The sequence below is a fragment of the Dromaius novaehollandiae genome, chromosome 4, assembly GCF_036370855.1.
Source record: "Dromaius novaehollandiae isolate bDroNov1 chromosome 4, bDroNov1.hap1, whole genome shotgun sequence".
NCBI classification, from domain to species: Eukaryota; Metazoa; Chordata; class Aves; order Casuariiformes; family Dromaiidae; genus Dromaius; species Dromaius novaehollandiae.
In genome coordinates, this window is record NC_088101.1 from 37880552 (window position 1) to 37893181 (window position 12630).

At 38.4% G+C, this 12630-nt stretch overlaps 1 protein-coding gene across 6 annotated transcripts in view; it reads left to right on the top strand.

The window, feature by feature from the left end:
- Window positions 1-12630, top strand: part of ARHGAP10 (Rho GTPase activating protein 10) — a 150360-nt gene that overhangs the window by 13860 nt on the left and 123870 nt on the right. The window contains exon 2 of one of the 6 annotated variants that reach the window (XM_064510799.1): window positions 5698-5900. The exons of 2 other annotated variants lie outside the window; for them this stretch is intronic. In XM_064510799.1, the coding sequence (XP_064366869.1) occupies window positions 5741-5900 (160 nt within the window). In that variant the 5' untranslated portion in view covers window positions 5698-5740. Of the gene's footprint in view, window positions 1-5697; window positions 5901-7877; window positions 8161-12630 lie in introns of those variants that run through there. 3 more of the 6 variants (XM_064510798.1, XM_064510796.1, XM_064510797.1) reach the window with 3 other exon arrangements.

Here is a 12630-nt window from a genome sequence, read left to right on the forward strand (position 1 = left end):
GAAGGAACTATGAGCAGGAAATATCATCAGAAAAATTACAGGTGAGATAGCTTACTTAGGATCAACCCAATTCCAACCCGTTTTAAATCCTTGATAATGGCCTTTCAGTGTTCTATTTGTAGCATTGTTTCTTCTGTCATGCAAACTATGTACAATCTAAAATGCGTAAGTAGGAGATTTATCTTAAACAAACAAACCACTTAACCTACATATGACTTAAAAAAAAATCTGAAATGCATAAAGTATTTTAGATGTTAGTCTTTCAACATCCTGCGTGGAAGGTTGGCTGCTAGTTCTGTTTATGGATGGCTGCAGTGAGAGACCAAGTGATTAGACAAGCTTGCACATCGAGTCTTTATTGGAGTTGGAGTTAGTAATTAGGAGGCTCTGACATTTAACCTTATTATCAATGCATTAGAATATCCCTTTTGTAAGATAAATTGCAGAAGTTGGCATTGTATTGTGAATTTTATGACCATTTCAGATTATGCCTCTACCAACTGAATTCTCTAAGCAGTAATCAGAATTGTTTTGGGGTAGGGGCTTGCGTGTTAAAAGGTGTGCTGAATTTTAAATGCCTGGTTTTAGCACACAAGCACGTTAAATATTCTAGCAAGGTGCTGATCGCATCTGTTTCATTCGTTGTACTTTCTGAAATACCAACGGAAAACCTGAGATTGTACTTATCTTGATGGCTCTGCCAGACCCAGTAATATGGGTCTTCTGCTGGCTTGAAATGTATCCTAAACCCAGTGGTCAATTCCAGAACTATATCCAGTCGGACAATAATTTACAGACTCTGTGCTGATCTTAGCACATGGGCTTTGGCTTATCCAAACCTTCCCTCGTGCCTAACAGTTCATGCCAGCCGCAGCCATAGGCTGCTGTCACACCCTGTACATGTGCTAACATTGTTACTGGCACTGGCTGTGCTTCCCTGAATTAAACCTGCCTCCATGCTCCTACTCACCTTGGTCTGTCAGAGATGCAGATGTAGCCAGCTGCGTGCTTCCCAATTCACTGCCACTTCTGGCTCACTTTTCTTTTTGCCCTAACTTGGTGACTCTACCAACTCAGTCTCTATCCTAGCAGGTGGTTGCTGCTGAGACCTAAATTTAGCTCTAAATCGTTGCTTCTGGACCCAATTTTAATCCTAATTTGGTGACTGCAGCCCTTAGCCGATACAAGCCAAAGAAGGAAACTTTCCCTGACAGTGCTAACGTCACTCATTGTTTGGCAAACCGTTGTTGAGCTCAGCAGTGAGTATTCCTGCTGGTTGCTACCCAGCTCTAAACTGGATTCTTGGATCCTTCTTTCTCTGTCTTGACAGTGGTAACTAGTAACAAAAGAGAATTATCTGAAAAGCCCACAAGTGAACCCTAATGTAAGTCTTGTCCTGACGTGAAACAGGCGGCTCTTATTGAACTGAAACGTAAATCTTACTTGCTTAGTTCCAGTGTTGTTTTACATTGCCTAATTAATTATGGACAAGTGTCTTAAATTAGGGTAGACTGAACCTTAGTAAAGCAGATTATAAACTGTGTAAAAAAAAAAACAAAAAAAAACAAAAAAAAAACTGTGGCCTTTGTTTATGCCAATGGGAAAAAGGATGACTAAATGAGAATCAGAAGTGAGTTGGAACGTTTCATGGGCAAAGTCAGCAAGCCAGCTTAATTCCAAACTGCCAATGGGCACATTGTTTGCAGTCTTTAAGGTAATTAGGTATTAACAATATCACTTGCTTTATATAGAATTTTCTTAATCTATATCACTAGTAAGGAGAAAAGAGCAGTTCAGCTCAGAGATGGCTTCAACCCAAGAACACAGGAGGATTGTTTATGCAGAGGTTCCCATTTGCAGATGCCTCCACTGGAATTTGGTCCGTGAATTGAGATAGACAACTAGAGATCTTTTTTTCCTAGTAGTTGGCCCACCTCCTACTAGCTTTCTATGACAAACTGAACATTTGAGTGTTTTTCCTTTCCTTTATAGGTGGTTGTATGTGAATAAGTAGTCTCATGCTGATTGTACTTTGTTTAAAACTGTAAATACAAAAGTAGTAGCTAATCATTATTTTATATTTTTTTGTTACTGAGAGAAACTGGTTTCTTTGGGGCAAAATTTCTTCATTTACCAGACCATAATTAGGTAATCGATATCTGTTCTCTACTATCAATTCTATATAATCTATGCAACTCTGAATGTTGTTCAAAAATTGCCTTACTATCCCTGTCCAAAGTTCCCAAGCTGGTCTTTGGTATGTTTCACCATGTTTTGGTATAGGTTGCTTTGATGTAGGAATAGAAGGGATCAGCTTGTGATACTCAGGTTTGTTTTTAATTTGCTTCTGTTATTGCTCATTCTTTATCCTAATTGAATATGAGATCAGATCACTTGTTTTGAAAGACTGTGCTCTGCTGGAGAAAAACAGTAATGTTATGCTGTGGATTTTGGCCACAGAAACAGAGAAGTCTTTACAAGGAATGAATCTGACCTTCTTATTTTTCTGTAGAGGTTTCTTTCTCTCCAGACTTGTGCCTCTTTGTGTCATCCCAGTGCATCTCCTCTTTCTTCTGCATCACCCCAGAGTTATTAGCAACACTTCTGTGAGTGTTCTGGTGGGTGTTAATGTATATTAATACAAGTTATACTTCAAGGTCTGAGTATGCCTCCGAAGAAGTAAAGATGACTAAAGAAACTAATACTTATGATGTGTTCAGGGCCTCCATTTATGTAGACACATATGTGTATTTTGAATCTAGCACGCGCTAGGTACAAAACTGTGATGGGCAAAGGTATCAACAAAAAACAAACAAACAAAAAAAGACTACAGGAAATTTTCAGAGAAAAGGCTAATGATGGTTTTCAGTACTATGGCTGGGGATAGATGTAATGTCTTTTTCAGCACAAACTATTTAGTCCTGAGCTGATAGTTTCTATATGGGCCAGAACCTGTCCATGAGAGACTTCATCCTGTGATGAAGGTTTCATTGCAAGGTGGCAGACATTGGAACTCCCTCTTTCTTCTCTACTTTTTACCTACCCCCTTTCCTCCCCCTCCAGGACTTTTGTCTGCAGTATAGTTCCATAAAATTAGTATCTTGAGTATGATAATGGTTTAATGACTTAAATCAATGATTTTCATGCTGTACACATTTGAAATTTAGTATTACCGTGGTATTGATAATGTCATCTGTCGTTAGGAGAAACCTCACAAACTGATTTTGCCATTAAGCCACAGATGTAGCTGTATCTTTCACAAACTGCAATACATCATTAATTCTTCCAGAACTGTACTTTTCAACGTTCATTCTCACGTGTCCTAAGAGACTGTTTGATTTGCAGGTCTGTTTTGCATCTTCTCATTAAAAGATGTAGCTGTCATTTGTATTTAAACAATTATTTGCATAATCTCTCCTTTCTGTGTAGACATTTAACTAAAGCAAAGCAGCTGAAGTATATATTACAGCAGAATTTTTTTTATAAGTCTCTGAGAAAAGTGGAAATTATCCTTTCCTGTCTTGCAGGAGGCTGCAGCACGTATCCACCGTACTAGACTCTTACTTAGTCAGACATGCCAATATGCTACCCTTTGAGTCATTTTTCCTGTACTCTCAAGTTAGGCATCCATGCCTGAAATATTGCCTGAACATTTAAGCATTTTGAATGTGTATTTCTGCCTGAAAACTATGCTAATGTGAGTAATATTTGTATTGTAATCATATGAACTTCCGGTGGTATTTGTGTGTGCTTGTGTACTGTATCCTTCATCCATGACAGAAGATGAAGGGAAGAAGAATTTATTAACCAGAAAAACTTCTGTTTCGGTACAGACATCTTCTTTGATAGGCTGTCCTTTTCTAAACAGGGTTATTCATTGAACGGCAAGATTTGAAGTTGAGGACAGAATAACCTGAAGCACTGTCTGTCAAACTGATGTAGAAACCTGCACAATTGGTACAATTAAAAGCAGTATCATTTTTGCAGCTGTCATCATTTAGAAAGAAACTCTTGTATGTTTGATTGTAAACAAAACAGGCAGTAGTTTTTATACATCATGGGTCACTGAATTCCTGACAGTACTTCTAATGGCTTGCTAGCCCACAATTATGTAAAGTAATTTATGGAGAAAACAGTCAGCAAAACTATGAGCCTTACTGAGCTGGGTGAGATTTGTTATTCACTGTTCTCCCTTAGGGCTTTAGCAAGTGCAGCATTTGTTGAATGATGTGAAAGACCTTGTCAAGCTGTCTGCAGTAATTAGTTCTGGCGTAGCTAATACCTGAAATTCAGGCCGAACAGTCATGTGGCCGAGTCATGGATTGTCAGCAGTGAGTATGTTTGTGTTGAGTTGACTATGTTGTTTTTGGGGGAGGGCCTCGCATAAAGAACATTTAGAAGAGTTTTGTAGATACTTTATCTATGCTGTGCTGAAATAACAGATTATGGTTCTTCTAAGCCAAATGGTTATTTATATGTTTAATTATAGTATAAAAGTATTCTTCATTTGAAAACAAGAGAATGCAGTGATGGTATCTGTAAGGTACCACACAGGTTGATTTAAGTTCAGTAACTAATAGTCACTGGAAGTGCCTAGATTGTCAATCTTTGCAAGTGCTAGGGGAATTCAAGGATGGCAACATTTATGTGTGTTTCTTTTTCATTTAGCATTGACTTTCCAGTGTTTCTCTTCTTTTTTTTTAATGTATTGTAATGTTGGATTAAGCAACACTTAGGTGCGCTATGTTAGGTTCTGCTGGTACTTTTTTCTGTGGCAGGGAAGCAGGTTTAGGAGAGGAAACCAACTAAAACAGAAGTGTGCAGAATTGTTGATATGCTTGGTAGCTAATACCATGGATACTATGACCAAGATCATTTCACTGTCCCATTAGAAAAAAAAATCATTTAGCAACCTGAGATTTCTGCTGCCATAGTTTCTGCAGAAGAAATACAAAACATGCAGATGTTGGCTTTTAACTTTAGGAAAAAATACCATCACGTACATCAAAATTTCCCATTTATAGTAAGAAATGAAAATATATTTGGCTTGCTAATAAGTGAGAGAGAGCTGCTTGCAAGCAATTCAGATGGAAATTATTCATATTGTAAACGAATTCCTGAGACACAGTAGGAAGAGAAGTACATGATGCAATCTGGAGAAAATAGACTGTCTTTCTCCTTTTGTTTAAAAGAGAGTTTTGCATGGGTGTACTTTGTTGCTTTCTAGCTGTGAAGACTTTCTTGATTTAATTTCCCACAATCAGAAGAAAAGTCTTTGTGTATTACTGCGAGAAAAAGGATAAATGAATATGAAACTCAGAAACAGTAGTGGTTGCTTTCAAGCTAGCCATTTGCTAAAATGTCTTTATGATTTTTCCCCTCCATTTTTAAATTTGGTTGTTTGTGGCTTTTTCCTTTGCTAGCTCAGAAGAAAAACTCACAGGTCAAGGAAAGAAGGAATCAGAACCTTCTTCGGCATTTTTCTGAACAACACATTCCTGCAGGTAGCAGAAGTCATACAACTTGAGTAAAACAACTTTACCTATTAATGTTTTGCCTGGAGCTACAAGATGGATTACTGAATTACTGCAGCCAAATAAAGCTTCAAATCTAGAAAGACTAAAATAGAAAAAAATGTGGTGAGCTTGTGACCGGTTTGCGTTAAATGCAGTTTCCTTTTTTCTTTTGTACTTCCAGATTTCTCAAACTCTTTCAAACCTTGGCCATAAAGAGAACATGAATGTCTGTGGCTGAAACCCCTTTGAATGCATTGACAATGCCAGAGACACAGCAAGGTTTGCAGGTGTCTGAAGCAACTTCCAACTGCTCACCTGGCTCATGTACATCCTATTCTTTATTTATGAACTGGCTGCTAGATTGCTTCAGCACTTTGCTGCACTGTAAGTAGCCAGAGGTTCCGTTGGTCCAGGCTTTGCTGAAAAAGTGATAAGTCTGGTTTGTTGTGTCATCAGCCCCTGTCACTGTTTCAAATAAATGAAAGTTACGTTAGAATGAATACTTGCATCTTACTCCATTTGGTCTCTTTGGCTCTATAACAGCATTTTATTTAAGTTGCATCACAGTAATTGGTATAACTTTGTATAAACAGTTCAGTGGTACTATTGATTTTTTCCCTAATGTATTGCAGCTCTTCTGGTTTTTTTCTTTTGTTGTCTTTCTGTTTCCCTCTGATTCCTGTGATATTGTTTGATATTTTTTTTTACCATGTATAAATTAAATTTCTCAAGGAAAGGGAATTTTTTATTTGTATGTAAATACAGGGTACAGAAGTGGTTCTTGAGAACTGACAATGTAAAAATGTTAGAATACTGTTTTCAGAAGCATTAACCCCCCCCCCCCCCCCCCCCGAGGACTGCTTGCCACAAGTGCTGGAGAGCACTCTAAAGCCTAGCCTCTTGGTTTTGCCAGTTCGCGTCTAATCTGTGCACTATGAACAGACTAAGCAGAACAAATGTGGAAGCAGATTGCCTGATACCTAGTGAAATTTCCCTCCACCCAATTAGTTGAATCATACTAGTACAGTAGAAAAAGCTTACCAGCATTTCTGAAAGTTTTATATAGAGTTTGACTGTCAAAGCAAACATAGTGTACCAGTGATACAGCATGAGGTTTAAGAGTAGAAACTTTGATAACTTCTTTCTCTAATTAAAGGCTAGTACTTAGAAAATGCTAGAGAACTGAAAGTGCAGTTATAAGCGAATTAAACTGTTTCTAGCTTTCATGAGTCCTAAGTTATTAGAGAGGTACTAAGTTATGGGAGATTCCTTCCTGTCTAATGGCTGCGAAACTGAGGCACAGCATGATTAAGTGACTTGGCTGAAGTCTGTACGTGTGCTGGAATGTAAAACAAAGTCTCTTCAGTTCTGTTCTTTCACTTGGTGCATTAAGCCAGCTTTCCTATTTCAGTTTATTTCTATTTTTAAGCATAATTTATGCTAAAGTAGAAATATAGTTTCATTTTTTAGTTTTCTTAGATCATTCCGTTAGCATAAAATTATTATTCCCTGTTTCCTTTAAAATTCATGCATAACCAAAGCCGTTTTAACCCTGGGATGCTCAAAGTGTGATACACATATGGAGATGAGACAGGCAGTTTGCAGCTCGGCGTATGCTGAGAGACCTTTGCCACGTGCAGTGTGTAGACGCCTTTCAGATTTGGGAAGGTGGTACGGCCCAGACTCCCAGTGCTGTGTGTCCGGGGTTGTGCCTGGCCAGGGCACTCTCAGGCACGTGGTGTGTGCAGGACCCCCACTGATGGGCATGACATCTGCCAACTGCTGAGCTGCTATAAAGGACGTCAGCAGAATCGTCCTTTGTTTGGGTCTTGCTATAGACTCGAGACTTGTCTTTAATTAACAGTTAGTTAGACTTGCTTCATGCTTGAACACAGTTTTTCTTGTAACACTGCTGCATGGGTTTGCTTTTGTGGCTTTTAAAGAAATACACAAGTTGAGTCACTTCCAAAAGGGTTATGCTCTTCTTTGTGTGCTGTGCATCTTCAGCAATACTTTTCCCCTGGCTGTATGTTTTGCACAAGCCCAGGGATAGGTGTTCGCATAGCATGTTGGTCCCATGTTTAGTTGTGGAATTACATTTGTGCATGGGGGAAGAAGCAGAAACAAAGGGAGTGCTGCTCATTGATCAGTGATTTCAGGTTATCATTTGAATGCGCTATTTTGTTTAAATCACCAACTCACTGTTTCTATTATGCAAAATTTCTTGGAAAATAAATCCTATTGGTGTCGAATGTACATGCTTTGCTTATGTCACAAATAGTGTCTCAGTTCTGTCAGTGTAAAATAGTTTTTGTTTTTTCTTCCCTTTTAGAAGAAATTCTCTTTGCGCACATGGTCTCCTAATGTTGCGAGTGGGGATGGATGCACTGGATTCAAAGACTTTTAAACATGGCTTATGAAATACTACATTGGGGCACTAATTTAATAATAGCTTTTCTGGAGGTATTTGTCCCAGCCATTGGAGAAGCAAACTCTGTGTTTCAAACTGCTCTTCTTTCTAACTGCACCATCATGTTTTCTCTGATCCCTTTTTGGAAATACTTGGCGAACCTGGACTGGGAGGTTCCTTTCCTTTGCATGGAGACCTTTTCCCAGCTCAAGCACTCTGCAGTCACACATACAGGTGTTATCATCTTGAGTTTGAACTTTGTTCTGCCTTTTTAATACGTTAAATGCTTCAGAAACAACAAAGCAGAAGTTAATGAAAGTATAGGTTGTCAATTTTTAGCTCTGAAGTGGAAACTAGCTGTGCTAGAGGAGATGTATTTCATGTTACTGCATAACACAGAACCGAGATAACTGGCTGGACTTGTACACTGTTCTTCAAAGCTGCTAGACTGCTTTCCCTCGAGTGAATTAGCAGAGGAAGAAGGGTGGAAACTGCTTGGTCTTTCATGTTCTGTGGCACAAATATTCTGAGCAAAATTACAAGATGATTGAAATGTCATTCAGTACAACGTGTGCTGTTTTCTCTCAGAATGCCTTAACTGAACACTGCTTCTCTTGTTTGGGTCCCTGTTAGGCAGTATCTTCCAGTGTCATGAAAATAAAGAATTTCAGGGCATATCCAAACCAGAGATTACAGAACTGTAAAAATGAGATTACTAAATCATCTACTATAATCTAATTACAGTCTTTGAACTATAAATCGATTATTTCAATTTGGGTAATAACTGTCTGCTTTGGACATATTTATATAGTGAGTAGGTTGTACTGTGTATCCAGCAATATGTTTTTATATACGATTAAAGCTAGCTTCTGTATATTGAGTCAGAGAGGTATTCTCTGAATTTGTGCCTGTGTCCTGCCTAGATTTTTCTTTATTCCTTCCTACTCCCCTTGCATTAATTTTCAAATTTCTTTGAGTAGTCAAAATAGGCAAGACTATTTTCTCTGTTCATTGAAATGCTGTGGTCCTAATTCTGGCTCTCCTGATAACTTAGAAATGTTTGTAGATGCATAAGCTGGAAGATTCAAACAAAACATGTGTTTTAGCTATGCATCTTACTAATTGTGTTATAGCTGCAGATATTATTCTCTGTCTTTGGTGGAATGAATTTGAAAAAAAAATTTACAGTCAATTTTCTTGATATTTCTATTGCTTCCTGAGAATTGGAGTTGTAACACTGGTATGCAGGGTTTTATTGTTGACAGGTGAAGATTCTTGATACTTGCTCTCCAACAGTTGTGTGTTTTATTATCTTGCTTTTAGTCAACACAAATGAGTAACAGAGGTGAACAGGAGTCAGCAGGTCTGTGTAGGACCTGAGCTGTCACATCTCTCTTGGTTGGCCACTCCTGCTCTTGAAACAGCATTGCAAAACAGCTGTGTTGCAAGATGAAATGAAGTGTCAGACTTACAAATCTGTGTATAGTTCTTTCGGTGGAGTTTGTGCCAAAAGCAGTCATTCAATAAACTGCATTTATTTTGAGTGGTGTCAACCCTCAAAATTTCTCATGGACCTTGATCTTTTGGATAGAAAGGTAGAAATGTTTATAGTTTCATGGAGTGGCAATGAACCATGTCTAACGGCTTTTGCACATTACTAATTGTCCAGTGGACGGTAGTTGGAGAACCACTAGGACAGGGTAGACATATAGCTCTAAAGTTTTACCCACAGGGTGAATCCTGACCCAGAGTGCCAATTTAAAAGTAAAGCGTCCTTAATTGCTGAAGCTAATCATCATTAAAGGCCTAATGTTCCTTGTTACATAGTTTCTGATTCTGATCCTGAGATTTTCATACGAGCATGGCTGTCATCTGTGCAGGACAGTGAAAAATGATACTACCATGGTATTGTGTGGGGTTTTTTGTTTTTTTTTGTTTTGTTTTTTTTAATGTAGGTAACCCCAAAATATACTAGTAAGACCTACTACAAACTTACTATAGCTATGTGCATGGCCTGGCTTATATTGCTGAGCTTCACTGAGCTTCTTCCTCTGCCTCTCATTTCCCTTTCCAGAGCCTGGAAGATGCTACATGCATGTAAATTGATACCTTTTGATACCAAATTGATACCTTTTTTATATTTGAGAATAATGGATTATTACTCTCTAAAGAATTGTAAGACAGAGTTTATATGCAGAACATCTGCAAAGTTTGCCTTCTTTAAATCCGAAAAATAGGGGCAAGGAAGACCATGAGAAACCCTTATGAGATCAATTTTAATTTGGATGCCTGGTAATTATGCTTCAAAGCTGTATTAGCGTAAATACTATATTCCTAAAATACAATATTTCATGCTGTTCAGGAGAATAATGCTTACCTGTTATGTTTAGCAACATCTGTAATGTTGGCAACAGTGTGGTATTTTGTGTCACTTTTTTTTTTTTTTTTTTTTTTAACGTTTCTTAAGCCTTGCTTCTGTATGTGGTTATGCTGCCTGTCCATTCTCCCTGTAATAACGTTTGAACTTGTTGAACTTCAACCAAATATGATAGAGCTAAGTCTCAAAGATACAATTTTTTGTTTGAGTTCCAGTAATAGCAGTATTTGTGAAAAGTGAGAGAGAAAGACCCAAATCAGCATACCCAGTAAGGGACAGATGCACTGTGCATTCCAGTGGTTATCTGTTGAGGTTGGCAGGCAAGCTGTGCAGCAGGCATAGTGCCATCCCCTCTGATGGTTGGACAGCGGAAGTCACTGGGGGTGCTTGCAGGGATACAGGGTGGAATCTGGGATTATTGTCAGGGTAGGGACAGGGAGGAATTAGAAGGAGATACAAGATACAAAACTGAGTGGAAACTCGGCAGCATGTTACTCCTTGAGTGAACTGAACTAGAACAAATGGCTTCTGGTTTCCTTAGGAGAGCTCAGGCATGCTTGGCTTTTGAGTGCATTTCTCATTGATTCATCCTAACGTAAAATGTTGTGTTAAATGCTGTGACCTAGTAGGTCACAAATTTTTAAACTTGGGGAACATTGTCTGTCTTTAGACGTTCTGAGGTTCATCAAGGGTAGTTGCTAGTATCAAAACAATACATTAGGATGTTCAGTGTAGTTCTGAGGACTAGCTGTGGACCACATCATGTCTTCGAAGTCTGTCAGTGGTTCCTGGACCACGGTGTGTTAGAAGCTATTCTAACTGATTTTCATCATTAGGACTAGGTCTTAAGCTTCTGCTTCCTACACAAACAAACAAATGTCCTTCTCTGTTTTTTGCAAATGCATTCACTGAACACTTCAGGGTTTCAGCTATTTCCATGCCTTATTGCCATATATGGTAGATTAAAGAATGCTAGCTCCGTCATTTTTCAATTATGGAAGTTGATGGCATAATCCCAGAACTACAAAGCAACAGTGCAGCAAAAATGAGATTCAAAACTAGGATTCCTGACTTCTCCTTTCTATCAGACTGTATGGCCTTTTGTGGCAAATGAGCTGTGAATTATCCAAGACAAGATTTGAGCAAACGAAAATGTGCTGATTTGTCTTGTGATAGAAGATCTTTCCTCTTTCATCAGAAAACTACTGTCAGCTTTTCAAAAGCTTGCCATGGAATAACTGCTTCACAGTATTCTACTAATTATGTTTGTTTTTCTTTTTAAATACATGTTTGTTGAGAGCTGCAGAGTGGCTCTTGAGCATGCTCGTGTTGCAGGATTGAACTTGATGCAGCAGAGCATTGGCCTGCCCTGGGGCAGCAATGCATTGTTGGTTCCAAGTGCTTGGAAGGTTTCTGACAAGTTGGTGTTGCAAAAAACACGAAGTGAATTATTCCCAAAGTAGAAAAATGCTTTTCATATTTTTTTCCAGTTAGCCATATAAAGCTGCCTGTGAGAAATATTAGCAGAATTTCAGAAACAGTCTTTGTCAGTTTAAAAACAGTGGCTGCAGTATATTGTGGCTAGATCAAGGATACTGCATTCACTCCTGGTTATTCTTCAGGTAAAAGAACAGACTTTTCAAGTATGCTTATGGATGATTTATCTTTGATGTAATGAGACCAGCTGTGAGATGTTTGTGAGGGGTCCTGTCTGGTGGGTTTTTCTTTTATGTTATTTCATTTTGGTTTTGTTTTTTTAATATAGAAAGCATAGGAGGATGTCCAAATGTTGTAACAGTCTATGTAACTGTACATACAACGCATAACTCTTGTGTGCCTGTGTGTATTTAAAACAAACGTGTTTAAATTACAGTGGCACTTTGAATGAGGGAGTGAGATGAAATCCCTGGTTTGTATTCTGACTCCCAGATGGTCATCTTGATAGATTTTGCCTGCTCGGCAAGATTGGACAGGATTAGTGGTGAGAGAGGAGACCGAAATCTGAGGGAAATACATTTTTGCCTTATATTTGCTGCTTCTCTGGCTACAGAACTCGCTCAAGCAGTTCTAGTAATGCTTTCTTTTGTGTTTTATTTTTTTGAGAGAGCAGAGTAGGAGAATACCATTATTTTAATTACCAAGGCCAGGAAATGTATTTTCCATCAGGAAAGTAGCATTCAATGTTGCATCTTTTTTGATACAATAATAAGCACTTAAGAAGGGAAATACTGTTTCTTAGCTAAAACTCATGCTGTCCTGTGACTTGACTTAGCTGAGTAATCACTGCACTGGCAGTCTGTCTTTTGCTCTCTGGCTTTCAGTTTGAC